Source organism: Gracilinanus agilis, chromosome 2 (assembly GCF_016433145.1).
Source record: "Gracilinanus agilis isolate LMUSP501 chromosome 2, AgileGrace, whole genome shotgun sequence".
Lineage (NCBI taxonomy): Eukaryota > Metazoa > Chordata > Mammalia > Didelphimorphia > Didelphidae > Gracilinanus > Gracilinanus agilis.
Window position 1 is genome coordinate 207,449,292 of NC_058131.1, and position 16,931 is coordinate 207,466,222.

Here is a 16,931-nt window from a genome sequence, read left to right on the forward strand (position 1 = left end):
ATCTAGTGGCTGCAGGCCCCGCCCCGGACGGGTGAGATGGGAGTGGGAAAGAGAAACCGACTCAGAAACGAAACCTACCGATAGGATTGGGGTTGGGGTGAGGCGAGGCCCCACTGCCCGCTAGGCTCGCGGAGAAACGAAAGCTCAGTGGGCGGGGGCTGAGCACTGCGGGGCCGCGCGGTCAGCGCCAGAGAATGTCCAGGGCTGCAGAAGCCACAGGCGCCGTCCCCTTGAAAGCTAGCTGGGGGAAAGGGCCCCCCGAGCGGTGGAGTTTTCCCCGTCTGGACGCTGAGAATAATGAAAACCTTGCACCTAGGCCTAGCTGGGTGGTTGGGAAGCCTGGGGAGGGAGGGGCTGGAGGAGACTTCCTTGGATCCCCTTGGGGTGTCGCTTTGAGCTGCTAGGCCCTGAGGTGGGATTTCTGGACCTGACTTATGAGACACCCCTGATTTGGGACAGGAAAGGGTATTGTATCAGATCTAGTTAAGGACTCAGGCCCGATGACTCTCAAGGCAGCTTTGGGTCACAAAAAGTGAGTTCACAAAAAGTTGTCCTGCCAGTATGACTTTGGACAAATAACTTAAATTCTCTGGGCCTCAGTTTCCTCATGTCGCCAACATGAGGAGGTGGACTAGATAACCTATGAAATTTCTTTCAGCTAAAAACCTATGGTTCTCTAAATTTCATGTCTATGTCTCAGTTTCCTCAGCTGTAAAACAAGGGACTTAAAATAGATGACCTTTAAGTTCCCTTCTAGGCCCTAATAAGAGGAATAATTGATAATTAGAATGGATCATCCATAAGGTTTTGGACTCTTACTTAAGACATTTAAATAATGGTACAGTGGAAAGACCCTCTAGGTGGAGTCAGAATACAGAATCAAGCTAAAGTCCTGCCTTGGTCACTGTTTGCCTCTTGGCAAATTACTCAAGGTGGCTGATCTTTAGTTTTCTCATCTATAAAATGGGGATGATACCTGAACATCCAGCCTCAGGGTGGTGGTGTGAGAAAAGGGCTTTGTAAACTTTAAAATAATACACAAATGTGAGCAATTATGACTTATTTTTCCTTCTCACCTGAAGTCTTGTTCAAGGTTTTTATACACTTGGCTCTTGAGAAATGGAGTGGTGTCTTGACTCCCACATGAACTGGATTTCAGTGAGGCAGAGTGAAACAAAGTTCTATTTTATAAAAGGAGGCATTTGGACTAAATGATTTCCAAAGTTCCTTCTATTTCAAACATTCTATGACCCTGTGATGTGAAAAAATATTGTTCAATAACGGTGCTCTGAAAAGGCCATTAACTGCTTTGTTTTAACTGCTTTGTTTAATACAAGTTAGCTGTTGCTTAAGTTTCAATCACAGGTTGAAGAAAATTACTTATGAGGGAGACTTTCTGAGTGAATGAGTTATATATCTCGCAAGATAACACAAGGACAGGTGGAAAAGTATTGCCCTTTAGCTGGTGAATATAACTGATGGCCATTGTAAGTTCAGACCTATGAGCTGCATATTTGATAACAGGCCCAAGATTCTGATCCTGAGAGGATACAAGACTGGCCATATTTGTTTGGGAATTTGAGTTGTTAGACAGTGAACTACCTTGTTGCTGAATGAAAGGACTACTCTGTTCTCCTGGGTCCCTCCCTATAGCTACTGGTCCCCAGTATCTGCTGCCACATTTTCCACCTTCAGGCCAGCATCCCAAACTTCTCAAGCATTTACATCATCACTCTGGCCACTTGCTGGTTTTCCTTCATATCCCCTTCTACTTTTTTATAATTTATTACTTCTAGTGCCTATAGCCCAGGGGTTGGCAACATAAGGCTCTCGAGCCATATCTGGCTCTTTTGAGGGCCAGATATGGCTTTTTCTGCAAGAGCCATAAAGTTAATTTTTTTTCAGGTGCTGTTACAGGAGCACACACTGTGAGCACTGTACGGCTCTCATGAAATTTCATTTTTAAAAATGTGACGTTTATGGCTCTCACGGCCAAAAAAGTTGTCGACCCCTGCCATAGCCTATAACATTTGTAGAAGATGAGAAGGAAGACTTCAGGTAAAAGTGGCAGTGCTTTGTTTTCATTTCTCAGCCCGACAGCATCTCAAACTACTGACAGATTAGGGTAGGAAAGGTTTAATGGGAACAAGTTGGCTGTTTTCAAGGTTTTGAAAGGCTTACATGGGAAATTTTTATATCCTGCAAAGGCTAAGTGTAAAATGACAATAATAGCCAAAAAAAACAGAGCATTTTAATGAAAAGGAAAAGAGAGGAAGTATTTTAAAAAAGACAACAATAATGATTACAAAATAGAAACCTAAACAGAAAAGTGAAACTTAAAATTTATTTAGTTTATCTCTAGGGAAAACCAAAGTGGGGATTTCAGGATATCTGCAATCCTTGTTACCTCAATAATGAACCAGTTCAAAGGTTTAATTCAACCTAGTCATTCTCTGTCAAACTGGAGGAAAACTGGGATGATAAGCAACTTGCTGGCCAACTTGTGTTGAAGGAAATGATTATGTTTAACTGTTAGCCAGTCTCCCTTTCATCCTATTCACTCTTATTCTAAAGCAGATTCTTGGAGGCAAGTCTAACTATTCATGGTTGGTATAAGTTATCCTAGATAATATCTCATTATTCTGTCTTTCATTATTAGAGGAAAAGGGAATAACAGATACCTAGAACCAGAAACTGTTAGAACTTAATGGAATTGGAAGAACCATTTAGAATTCTTTTAACAGATGAGCAAATTTAAGTTTAGGAATATGAAATGGCTTGTTCAGGGTCACACAACTAGTAAATGGGGAATCCAGAATTCAGATCTAGTTCTGTCTGTCTGGGTACAATGCCCTTCCTGTGGCATTATACTCCATCTTGACAAGTTAGGAAGGTAAATATAATATCATGGTACAGCCACAAAGGCAGGAAGGAAATAAGTATGAGCATTTCCATTGGGAAAAGTCCCAGTGTTTCTGTTCCCACAGAAATTTCCTGGAGTTCTTGTTTTTAAATGAAAGATTGGCAACCTTCGATGATGACTATCCATTTTTACAATTCTTAAGATGCAAGGTTAATGGAACCAAAGAAAAGACATCATATGAGATCTCACATTAGGCGGATAGCACTGGGGCAAAGGTCTGAGTCCCCAGAACTACCTCCTCATGTGCGAGTCATCGTGTTCTACAAGTTGTCTCCTAGGGAAAGGGAAGCTGGTGGGATAGAACCCTTTTATGTTCCTTGTGTACATTATGTTCTCTATTATATTCTACAACTATCAATATTGTCTAATTATTTTAGCAGAAACCACAAAGAGGAAGTATGAAGTTATTGGCATAGAGCAGTGATGGGCAAACTTTTTAAAAAGGGGGCCAAAAATGCTTATCTGTCAGTCTGTTTCTAAGGCAACTCTTTTGAAGTTTCATTGTATTGTATCCTACTCATTGTATTCATCAGATTAGGAATAATTTTGTGCAGTGGATAGAACATTTCAGGAGACCACATCTGGCCCATAGGCCATAGTTTGTCCATCACTGGCATAGAGAGCTTTCAGTGAGGAAGCTCCATCACTCTATTGAGGAAACTCCCCTACAAATGCCAGTCAGCATATGTTCAGCAATTTAGTGTCTTAAAAGTTGGTTGGGGGCACTGAAAAACAGGCTCAGGGATTTGCCCAGAATTATGTGGACCCTAGAGGTTAGCTTAAACTACAAAAAAACTATGTCTAATATTCTAAGTACCTTCTTTTGGTTGAAAATATAGACCACTTTTGTGCCATTCTTTTCCTAGAAGGACAGGAGGCCAGCAGTGTTGAGTAAAGGTTCTGGGGTCAGAAAAAGCAAGATATATTCCAGGGACATTAAAGTGATTGGACTAACCTGAGAGGAAGCTTCTCAATGGGTAGTTTTGGTCCATCTCGTCATCAGGCCTTGTGCTTAAAATATACAGTGAGATCAGAGGGGATTTCTGTTTCTCCACTCCCAATTTGCCCTAGCAACTAATAACCTTAAATAAGCTTAATCAAAGGGAGGCTTCAGTATCATCTCAAACTTGGCAAAATTTACTGAAACTGTTGACAAATTCATAAGTCAGGTACCTAGAAATAAATATGTAAGAAGAAACATTGTTCCCTGTCCCTTTCAGTTTCCATTTTAAGGGAAATGCAAATTCTATTTTTATCCAGAAATTGTCAACAGAAGGCATTGTAAAAGCATTAGTAAAAGAATGAATACTTAGCCTGAACCACCTCTGCACTTTTGAGTTTTAAGTAAAGTCATAATAATCCCACACTTATAGGATACTTTACATTCTTCTAAAGATTTGTCCCTGAGAGGGTGACAGGGCAGTTATTGCAATTCCTGTTCTTTAGAAGAGGAAAATAAAGCTCAGAGAAATGAAGTGTTTGGCTGAGAGTCACATTAGAAAGTGGCAGAGCATGTAGAAGTTAATAAAAATGAATGAATGAATGAATGAATGAATGAATGAATGAATGAATGAATGAATGAAAAAGCATTAAATATAGTTTGTATTTTAAAAGAAGTTGTTTTAATCTATAAATATTTTATAAATAAATTATTCATAATTTTATAAGCATTTAAATGGATAAATATATGTGTATGCTTTATAAATTTTACCAAAATTTATAAAATAAATTTCTTAAAAGTATTAAACAGGAATGTTCATCAGTTATATCATAAAATAAAATAGTTCCATGGGAATCTCTGTAATGAAATTCCAATACATGGAACCTCTCTTGGCCCACCAATATTTCTTTCTTTTGTTAGGAGAGATGCCTGCAAGATAAGTGTTGTGCTTATCCTTAAATTTGGTTCTCTATCTCAGGGGATAAAAATAAAAAGTAAAACTGGAGATATAAATTAAATAGAAAATAAATAGAAGAGTCTGCACCCTGCTTTTTTTTCCTTTAAAAAAAACATTTTTCCAGATTACATGTCAATATGTTTTTAATATTCACTTTCTAATATTTTGCAATCCATTCTTTCTCTCTCCCTCCCAATCTTTCCCACTCCCCCCAAAAGGCAGGTAATATGAGGTAGGTTTTATGTATATTATCATATGATACAAGTTTCAATATTAGTCATTTTGTGAAACAAGACACATTGCTTGTACAAGGGGAAAACTCATGGAGAAAACAGAGTGAAGAGTGGTATGTTTCAATCTGCAATTAGACTATTTCTTCTGTTAGTGGATATCCTTTTTAATGTCATGAGTCCCTTGGAGTTGTCCTGGATCTTTGCCTTGTTGGTAATAATTAAGTCATCCGCAGTTGATCATGATACAAGTATTACATTCTCCTGGTTCTGCTCACTTTCCTTTGCATCACTTCATAGAAGTCTTTCCAGTTGTGTGTGTGTGTGTGTGTGTGTGTGTGTGTGTGTGTGTGTGTGTGTATCTTGTTTGTCATTTCATATGGCTCGGTAGAATTACCTTACAAGTGTATACTACAACTTCCTTCAGCCATTCTCCAACTGACGGACATCCCTTCAGTTTCCAGTTCTTTGCTACCATAAGAAGAGTCGCTATAAATATTTTTGAACAGCAACTCTCATCTCACTAATATTTAAAGTAGCAGAATATTTAAGATTTAATAAGTCTCTTTGTAGGGGCAGGTAAATGGTACAGGGGCTAGAGCCCAGGGCCTGGAGTCAGGGAGCTGTGAGTTCAGTTCCTAGCTGTGTGACCCTGAGCAAGTCACTTAACCAAATTATCCTTAATTTCCTCATCTATAAAATGAGCAGGAGAAGAAAATAGCAAACCACTACAGTATCTTTGCCAAGAAAATGACAAAGAGCCAGATAGGACAGAAAGGACTAAACAAAAAAAAAAAAAAATCTTTGCTCATATACAAAGTGGCTAGTAACTAAAGTTGAGGCTTCTCTCAGCACCCAAGAGCCAAGGAGTAATAGAATTAGAATTCAGACTCTTTAAGACTCCAGATTCAGTATTCATTGCATTTTGCCATTCTGTTACCCAGATCTGAGATACTCATTCATGGAGTATTCAATTTGGATCTTGCTTACTCCCTATCTTTGTGCTTCAAGCTTTGGGTAACTTTATTGTGCCATTTCCTCCCCCTTTAATATTATCCATAACATTTACTTTATATGGATTTCACTTAGATAAAGTTATCTGGAAGAAGGTCAAGAAAGAGGCAATGTACACAATGTGGTAATTTATAGATTCTTTGATATCCTTTTGGGCTGACCCAACCAACTCTCTACTAATCTTTTCCTCCAGCCATTCCAGGCTCTCTCCCCAGTCTATATTATTGTTTTTCAAGCTCAGGCATATCCCCAAATGTAATTAAAAAATAAGAGCATGGTCTGGTTAAAAAAATATATATATATGTATATGTGTATATATATATATATATATATATATATATATATATATATATAGCACTCCTCTAGAAGTCAGGATTTAGGGACTAGTACTAATTTGGTCAAAAACTTGAACAAGTCACAAGGCATATCTGGGTTTCAGTTTTATCAATTATAAAATGAGGAGGTTAGGTTATTTGGTTTCTGACATCACCCTCACTTCTAATATGCTATAATTTTATTGGACTTGGAATATTATAGATTAGAGAATGTAGCATATATACGGGAATTTCCAAGTAAATTGGAAACCTTAGAGGCAGCTAGTAGCAGAATAGAGTTCTATACTTAGAGTCAGGAAGACTTGATTTCAAATATAACCTTAGACACTTAATAGCTATCTGACCCTGGGCAAGGCACTAGCCCTCTGTTTGCCTCCATTTCTTCATCTGTAAAATGAGATTAATATTATTATCACTTACTCCCACAGCTGTTGTGAGGATCAAATGAGATATTTGTAAAAGCCCTTGACTCAATACCTGGCATATAGTAGGTGCCATATAGAAGATGGCTTCGATTTATTGTCTGACAACTATATTCTCTCTTTAAATGGGATTTGTTTTTGTAATGATGTTCAATAAATGTGTGTCATCTCTAGCCACGGCACATCCTCTCCCCACCTCTTCTTGTTTTTCCTTAAGCCCTAGTTCTTTCCCTACACTTCATCAGTAATTATCTGTTAGACAGTTGAAACTGGGTGTCATAGATATATTTTAAATTCAGTGTATTGAAAATTGAATCCATTATCCTCCTCCTTCCTAAACCCTCTCCACTTCCAAAGTTCCTATTTCTGTTGGAGGCACCCCTGACCTTCCTGACTCTCAGGTTTGTAGTCTCGATATTTTCCTAGACCCTTCACTCTCTTTTGACTCCCTATCAATTGCCATATCTTGCTCCTTCTGCCCTCACAGCATCTCTCCTGACAAACTCTTCCTCTCTTTTAACTTAGCTACCACCTTAGTTCAGAGCCTCATCACCCCCCTGCCTAGATTATTACAAGAGCCCCCTAATTGATCTGCCTCAAGTCTCTTTTTTTTTCCTTAAGTACAGATCTGAACGTGTGACTTCCCTACTTTTATCAATTTCAGTTATTTTCTATGGCCTCTAGGATAAAATGTAAACTCCTCTATTGAACATTTAAAGCCTATCTATCCAGGCTTACAGGACACTCAGTGATATCCTCAAAAGAGCCTTCTCACTATTGGCGCTCCATCTCCTGTCTTCATGCCTTTCAGTGGTGGTTACCCACACCTGGAATGTGTCCCCTCCATACCTCTACCTCAAAGAATTCCCATTTTCTTCTAAGATATAGGTCAGCCACCATCATATGCATGAAGGCTTTTCTGATGTCTCCAACTACTAGTGGTTTTCCTCCCAAACTAACTTGTACTTACCTATTTTATATATGTATATATCTCATGTGAATATGTATAGGTATTTTTAATTCTTACTTTGTATCTTAGAATCAATACTGTGTATTGGTTCCAAGGTAGAAGAGCAGTAAGGTAAGGGCTAGGAAACAGGGGTTGTGACTCATCTAGGGTCACATTGCTCAGAAGTGTCAGAGGCCTCATTTGAACCCAGCACCTCCTCTCTCAAGGCCTGATTCTCAATCCACTGAGCCACTTAGCTGCCCCCATATGTGTATTCGTCAACTGTCTATTTATGCTCTATCTCTATTTTATATGTCCTGATTGTTGGTGTTGGACTCACTCTGAGTGATGCCTTGTGCTTTTACCAAACCCATGCATAAAATATGCCAGGACAGATAGCAAATGACTATTTGAATATCAGATGCAGTCTAGTATATTCATCTAAACAGTTTCTACTATGAAGACTCTCAAGTCTATTCCCAGGGTGAGGATGAGGTACTTTGATTGGGGAAGGGAAGGAATGGAGAAAAGTATGGATCCCAGAAGACCCATGGGAATTGAGTAGCAATACGTTGTTCTTTTTTAAATTTCTAATGAAATTGAATCCGTAAGAGAGCTTGAATTAGCAGGTGCCTTGATGAAGTTCCTATCCCTGGGAAATACATCATATTGTCTTAAGAAGCCACTGATTCACAGCTTATTTTTCATTTCAACATTAACCATGGGGGAAGGAAGAGCAAAGAAAGTGGAAAAAATATGTTTAAGTCTTTACTCAGAGTTCATCACTTCTCGCTCTGGAGAAAGATAGCATTTTTCATCACCAGTCAGTTGAAATAGTTTAGAGTTTATTATCAGTTAGTGAATTAGCTGTTGCAAACAGTAAACATTCTTGAGGGCTTTCAGGAAAAGGTCGACTGATTTGGAGTGGGACCTTGGATTGAGAGTGTCAACCTGAATAAAACAAACTATCAAAGCAACAATAATAAAGGGTCTTTAACTGAGGCAAGAAGATTATAATCTGAGGTCCCTCATAGCACAAGAGCACTGAGGCACCCAAAATGGATAGGGTGAACAGGGTTTAAATTCATTTAGGTGGCACATCTGGGAGAAGGGGTTCCATGAGTGTGTTGTATCTAACAAGCAAAAGTCCTTAGAGTGGAAAGGGCTGTCTGAGGCTAGAGGAATGGGGAGTGGGTGGTACTAGCCCCTCAGGCAGTCCTTGGTTCTGTGAACAAGGTAACCAGCAAGATAGTCTGTAGTCTAAGCGAAATAAGCAGAACCTGGAGAACATTGCACACAATAACAGCAATACTGGACAATGATCACCGTAGAAAACTTGGCTACTCTCAGCTATGCTGAAAGGATGTCAATCCTGAAAGACTTCTAACAGGGATTGCTATCTATCTCCAGAGAAGACTGTTGGAGTCATCTTCCACATCAGTGTATTTATGGTTTTATTTTGGTGTTGTGCTTACAACAATGACCAATACGGAAGTGTGTTTGGCATGACATGTTTAGCATGCAGTTAAATTCAACAAGAGAAATAGCTGCTTCTAACACCCCACCCCAAACTCTAGGTTTTGGTTTCTATAAAGCCAAAGATCATTTGTTAGAATAAGCCCAGGCATATCAGACAGCCTGTGTAGCTTTAGAGGCACAGTTTAAAATATGATAACCTCAGGAGATTTCTCCAGAATCAAAACAAAACACTAGCTCACTGGAAATTCTCTTCCAAAGATCCTCAGATGCAGCACTAGGGCAGTAAATTAAGTTATGGCCCCGAGCATTCTTGGGAATACCATAATGTGGTGCTACCAGCAAGCAGTAGGTGAAAGAAGAAAACCTGACAAGGTAATTTCGTTTCCTCATAACATAGATTATATAACTTCTTGTCTGGGTTCCAACTTTCATTTTCCTGAAGAAGGAAATTGAAACTACTCAGCCGAGAAGGAAAACAAAAAAAGTGTGCCACCTCTCCTCCCACGTGACTCAGACGCTAGCCTGTGAGACTTCTGCTATTTAACCGCTGAATCTGAAGTGATCCTCTGAAGGTGTTGTACAGAGCACTGAGAGAACTGGCCGAGATGTGGCTGTTCATGCTAACAGGCTTTGCTGAGAAGCTGCTTCATGTTTTCAGCCTTCAGCTGACCTCTCTGTGGAAGATGCTGATACATTTATCCTCCTCATTTGGGACATTGCTATGGTCTACTGATGGCAAGAGGAGCATTCAGCAGGGGAGAAAGAAAAGAGGAAAAAGAGAAGAGACCTTAGGAGAGGAAGATGCATCAGAGATCCCTGTTAACCCCGTCAGTGTCAACTATCATTTCACACGCCAGTGTAACTACAAGTGTGGTTTCTGCTTCCACACTGCTAAGACATCATTTGTGCTTCCCCTAGAGGAAGCCAAGAGAGGCCTCCTTATGCTTAAAGAAGCAGGTGAGTCTGACTTGAGGTTATTTCATGCCCAAAGTGGTGAAGGGAATACTGAATTTGGAGTCTGGAGATCTGACTTCAGATCCTGGCTCCACCTGCTCCCATGGCAATTTAAAAGTCGGGGGTATGTTAGAGGACATCTAGTCCTTTGGTTCTTAATTTATTTGTCTTTTTTGCATAGTGGATCTCTTTGGCAGTCTAGTGATGCCTATGGACTCCTCCTCAGAATGATGGTTTTTGCTTATCTTTCATTATTGAAGGAAATGCTGTATTTCATTTAAAGGAGGGTGAAAAAAAGGATGTATTTCTTTTCCCTATCTGAATTCAGAGACCCCTGAAATCCAAGGAACCTAGGTTAAGAACTCCTAATTTCATTTTACAGCTGAGCTGAAACCCAGAGGGGTAAAGCAGGTTGCCTGAGGTTGCACAGCTAGTAGCAGAGATGAGACCAAATGGGCTTCTGACTGAATCTTGTGTCTTACTAGTTGTATGACCTTAAGTAAATCACTTACCATCTCTTAGTTTCATTTTATCACTTGCAGAAAGAATATTTTGGACTATTTGCTCCCGTAGATGCAACCCTGAAATCCTATGATTATTTCAGGATGCTGTGTATATTTGTGTGTGTGTGTGTGTGTGTGTGTGTGTGTGTGTGTGTGTAAAAATGTGTAAGCTGGGAAAGGGATGGCACATTGAAATAAGAAGTCCTTTTGTTAACAAGCTGAAGGTCTACTCTAGCTAACATTGACACTTTTTCTTTTAAAAAGATGAGATGAAATTGGGAAGGAATCCCTGGCCAGCTGCACCCCCATTTGAATATAGATTTATCCCATTAGAAGTAATTTGGGTCTAAGAAAAAAAAGAGGGGAAAAAAGAATACCTTATCAGGTGAAATAACTAATATTATAAGAAATAGTTTTTTCCACCACATGAAGAATGTTAAAAAACAAACTGAGAAGATATAGAGTTGAGTGATGTTACAGAAGGTTTTTTGGCTTTCTGGTAGAATTTGATTCTGATTTATTAACAATACAAACAAAACCCAAGCTGGTTGGGTTGTGATTTGCCCCATTGGAGAGAACTTTCAAATGAAGGTCACAAAATTCATTTGAATACAAAGAGTATTTCTCCAGATTTTTTTGACTGGGGCATCCTTATACAAGAAAAGCTTGTCTTTTTGGATGTCACATTGAGGACAATGTACTTCCTGAGATTTCTCAAGAGAACACAAGTTAAGGCAGGTAAAGAGAGAACCCCTCCTAAAGTAGAGGTTGGGAAATAGTAGGCTGATGTTTGTGCTGCTGAGTTTGTCTGTTCAGTTTTCTGAGAGGATACGCCCTTCAGAAGTCCAAGTTGTGACAATGGTCTACCAAATGAATACATGGTACCTGTGTAGCTATTTCTTTTCTCAGGAGAATGGCTTATTTATTTATTCACTGAAAAGCCTTAAGTCAACAATTTCTTTAAACATTTGCTTTCTGGCTTAGTATGAATGCTAAAACAGAAAAGTGACAAGGATTAGGCAATTGTGGTTAATCACACAAACAGGAAGTGTCTGAGATCAGATTTGAACCCAGCTACTCCTTACTCTGGCTATCTATCTGCTGTACTGCTGTTTTTTTTTTCAGTATGATTGGTTTCCTTTGCAAGTTTGATATGTGCACCTTGAATACAATTTACTATTTCTTTTCTGGTTTTATTCCCACTCCCTGACATGGGGCTTTGCATTTAGTAGATGGATAATGAATGATTTTTGAATTTAAATAATTATTTTTTCCCTATGCCATTTGACAGGTTTGGAGAAGATCAACTTTTCAGGAGGAGAACCATTTCTACATGACAGGGGAGAATTCCTAGGCAAATTGGTGGAATTCTGCAAAAAAGAACTAAAACTCCCCAGTGTCAGCATCGTGAGTAATGGAAGTCTGATCAAAGAGAAATGGTTCAAGAACTATGGTGAGTGGCACTCATATGCTAACAGGTTTGATATACTATCTGTGATACTTTCTGTTATTATTGGAGTCCCTTCTTCCTATCTCCCTGAAGACTGAGGCCCATTGTGCTGGGGAACAAGAATAAAGGAAAACCCAAACTCCCAGAACCTTTTTGCAAGCTCTCTGTGCAGTTTGTCAGCAAGAATCTGAACAAGTAATGATTACAGGTTTTGGAGCTGGAAAGGTCTTTAGAGATCATATAACATAGTTTCTCATTTTATAGCAGAGAACCCGAGGCTTTAAGAGAAAAAGTGATGTGCCCAGTTTTACATAGATCGTGTGTACCACTGAGTGAGATTTGAACCCAGGTCTTCTGACTTCTAATAGGCCTTAAAGCCTAGAACATAGATCACAGGACTGTAACTCTTCTGAAGACCATTTAGAACAAAGAACTTCATAAATGAGGAAACTGATAACCAAGGAAACTCTGGCTTGCCCAAAGTCACACAGATACAAGAAATAAGTAACTGAGCCCAGTTTCAAACCATGTATTCCAATCTTGAATTCAATGCTCTTGCCACTGTACCATGCCACTCATGTTCAGAGAAAGAAATAAATGATAACTAAAAGAGTTAGAAGATTTTTGAGCTAGTGGGACTTAAGATGACTTTGAATGGGGCAGCTGGTTGGCTCAGTGGATAAAGTGCCAGACCTGGAAATAGAAGAGCCTGTGTTCAAATCTAGCCTCAGACACTTCTAGCTCTTTGATCCTGGACAAGTCACTTAACCCCCAATGCCTAGCCCTTACCTCTCTTCTGCCTTAGAATGAATACTTAGTATAGATCCGAAGACAGAAGATATGGGTTTAAAAAAAAATGACCTTTAAAATTGACATGTGGCAGAGTCGAAAGAATACTATATTAGAAATTGCAAGAAATGGGTTCTATTTCCAGCTGCACCACTCTCTAACCTTGCTAAGTGAACAATATTCTTGGCCTTTCTTCCCTCATCAACTGAACAGGGGCATTGATCACGGTCATCTCTAATGATCTCTTTTCTACTCTGTATAAGTCCTACAAGTAGGAGATGGCATTGTAAGAAAGAGGAACAGGAGTGAAAACTTCAACATGAATCATAGGGTCATGGGATCATAGGATTCAGAGTAGGAAGGGACATTAGGAAAGGACATTAACAAAGGTCCTAGGCTACTTCCCCTATTTGTACAGAGGAAGACCCTTGGGTCAGACAAGAGAAGTGATCTACCCAAGGTCATAGAGGCAGAAAGTATCAGAATGGGATTTGAACCTGGTTCTTCTGACTCCATGTAAGTTAAATGTTTGGATTGACTAGAATGTCAGGGGTGTATTGGAGAACAACTAGATATAATAATTTAAGAGCTAAAATTTATATAGCTTTTTAGAATTTACAGAGCATTTAATGTACATGATATCATTTGAGCCTCCCAACAACTCCACTATGCAGGTGCTGTTGTTATTCATAATTTTCAGAAAAGAAGTGTAAGATTCAGAGATTTTCTTAGGGTCAGACAAGACATTTAGGAAATGTCAGAGCCATCTTTAAAAGGGCAGCTAGATGGCACACTGAATAGAACTTCAGGCTTGGATTCAGGAAGATTCACCTTTGTGAGTTTAAATCTGATCATCAACACCAGCTGTGTGACTCTGTGTAAGTCACAAACTAGTTGCCTCAGTTCCTCATTTGTAAAATGGGCTGGAGAAGAAAATGACAAACCACTCTATCGTCTCTGCCAAGAAAACCCTAAGTCAGGTCATGAAGAATCAGATACAACTGAAAAAACAACTGGACAACATCTCTAAAATGAGATTAAACTAAATTATCTTGAAGAATCTTTTAACCTCACAGTCTATGTTTATTTATGTTCACTTGGCATTGTCAATATACTTTCATGAAATTGTGGCATATAAATTATTTCTCAAGGAGGTGGGAAAGAAAAAAATCTTTTTTTAACAGAAAAAGGAAAAACATACTAGAAGACTGATTACCTTGGGCTTTAGGTTCCTTATCTAGAAAATGAGGGTTTGGGACTACATGATGTCTCAGGTGCCTTCCAGCTTATAAATTTGTGGTCCTATGATGCTATTCACATACACACACACATATATACATGCATATATGCATACAAACAGATACATGCATACGTGCAAATCCACATAGGTGTGCATATCCATGTGTATATTCACAAATTCATTTATAGATACACAGTTATACATATAATGATGAAGATTTATAATATAACGATTTATTATTCTTAGTTCTTGGAAAGGGAATATGAATACTTTGTTTTTTCCCCTCCAGGTGAATACCTAGATATTCTTGCTATTTCATGTGATAGTTTTGATGAGCAAGTCAATACACTGATTGGTCGTGGACAAGGGAAGAAAAATCACGTGGAGAACTTGTGGAAGCTGAGGAAGTGGTGTACAGATTATAGGGTAGCTTTCAAGATCAATTCTGTTATTAACAGATTTAATGTGGAAGAAGACATGAATGAGCAGATTCGATACTTAAATCCTGTTCGCTGGAAAGTAAGTACATAACCGTACTCTTAGTTGTTTTTTTTGTTTTTTTTTTAATAAAGCAATATTTTACAGAGGTTATTGTTGGCAACTTTTCGGACCACTCAAGCTTAGTGAAGATTTCCAGATTAGAGATAAGGGACCTAAATCCTAGCTTCAGTTGTGTGGAATCATAATGCCCCACTAGTTCTCCATTCTCCTTCTAAAATATTCTTAATACTCATTTGAAATATTTCTGGTGGATATCACAATGCTTAGAAGCCTTCTCATCCTGTGTGACTCTCACCCATATCTTTCCCAAAAATCTTCAAAAGATGATTCACCAAGCAGGGAATTTCATTAAGAGACCTTTCTCTTGTTCTTTTCCCCTGGTTGTTTATTTGCAAAATAGGAATGGTAGCCCTTGAGGTGAGTATGAAAATAAAAATTAAAAGATGTGCTTAGCACATAAATTTCTTAGAGGAAATACTCTGTGTTATTATTGTCTTTAAGATACTGATAGGCACCATACTTAAGTTTGACAAAAGAAACTCTCAAGTGATAAAACTTGCTCTCTTAATTCAAGTTAACACCTTCGCTTTAATTTTACTTCCTTTTCACACTTCACTGGGAACTTAGACTCATACTCAGCCCTGGAAACCATACTGGGCTGTGATAGACCTTATTTGGCTTTATCTTTGCTGATTAAGGCCTTTATCACAATTCTCTATACAATGACTCCATGCCCTTCAGGTCTCTTCTAGCTTTATGTACTGCCTTCTCCCAGCTCCCTGACACCAGGGATTGTCTGGTTTGCCTTCATATCCTTAATTCTTTACACAGTACCTGATTTATAATAAAGCACTTAATAAATGCTTTATAATTCAATTTAGCTATCTTCTGATCTTAAAGTCTTAGGGAGTTGATAGTCTAAATAACTGAGAAACTGAGCAACTTACCCAGCGTAATATAATAAACAAAAATTCAATATAAATCAATATTTATAAAATTAAAATGGCTTATTGATAAATGAGCTTTGTACCTAAATAGGAAAATAAATTATTCTAAACAAACAAACAAACAAAAAAACATGAAAGGCAACCTAGACCAGTGGAAAGGGAACCAGACTCAAAAGCCAGTCCTGGTTTGATTAAGGCAAAAATCATTCATCTTTATGAGCCATAGTTTCCTTATCCACAAATGAGAGAAGTAAATACAGAAATTCTGTGGTCAGTTTAAACTATAAATCTATAAATATCATCTACCTGGGTTCAAATGTGGCCTCAGACTCTTCCTGGCTGGGTGACCCTGGGCAAGTCACTTAACCCCCATTGCCTAGTCCTTACCAACCTTCTGCCTTGGAACCAATATGTAGTATTGATTCTGAGACCGAAGGTAAGGGTTTTAAAAAGACAAAGTGAATTCTGTGCATAAAGGAGAGAGGAAAGTGACCCAAAGAAGAGAGCATGCTCTGATCTAATAGTAAAAAGTACTTCAAAGGAAAATAGTGACAATGATATCTTTCAGGTGTTCCAGTGCCTAATCATTGAGGGTGAGAATGCTGGAGAAGATGCCCTAAGAGAAGCAGAGCGATTTGTCATTACTGATGAAGAATTTGAACAATTCCTTGACCGGCATAAAGACATATCTTGTTTGGTACCTGAATCTAATAAGAAGGTAATGATGATCAATAGCTATTTCTTTTATTGACAAAGAGATGCAGACCAAGCACAATGATATTGTTATTAGATCATCAGTTTAAATCTGGACAAAACTTCAGAAGTCATCTAACCCAAGTCCAACATTTTATAAGCAAGGAACCTGAAGCTCAGTGGGCGGAAGAGGCTTGCCCAAGGTTACTTAGGTAGGAAGTAGCAGCGTCACCATTTGAACCTGAAGCTTCAGAGTCCAAATCCTCAAACTCTTTCCATTGCTTCATGGGGTAAAAATGGTGGTTTTAGGGTTTGAGGAGCAGTATTTGAATCTCTTCTCTCTGTGACCTCACTTAAATAACTTAAGCTCTCTTGGTCTCAGTTTCCCTCATCTGTAAAATGAAGAATTTGATCAATAATGTCTTGTCTTTTAGCTCCAAATACTTTTAAAGAGATTTTTTTTTAGTCGCATAAGTCTTACTCATATTTTGATTTTCCTTTCTGAGAGGCAACATGATCTAGTGGGAATTTATGTGTATAAATATTTTGGGTGGCTGTGTAGGTGTGGGTGGAGAGAGGGGGGGGAAGGGAGAGAGAGAAAGAG

General features: G+C 38.6%; 1 protein-coding gene across 1 annotated transcript in view; it reads left to right on the plus strand.

The window, feature by feature from the left end:
* The first annotated feature begins 9,855 nt into the window (after positions 1 to 9,855).
* Positions 9,856 to 16,931, plus strand: part of RSAD2 (radical S-adenosyl methionine domain containing 2) — a 32,383-nt gene continuing 25,307 nt past the window's right edge. The window contains exons 1-4 of the mRNA XM_044659570.1: positions 9,856 to 10,207; positions 11,999 to 12,160; positions 14,476 to 14,705; positions 16,203 to 16,352. Coding sequence (XP_044515505.1) covers positions 9,856 to 10,207; positions 11,999 to 12,160; positions 14,476 to 14,705; positions 16,203 to 16,352 — 894 coding nt within the window. The remainder of the gene's footprint in view (positions 10,208 to 11,998; positions 12,161 to 14,475; positions 14,706 to 16,202; positions 16,353 to 16,931) is intronic.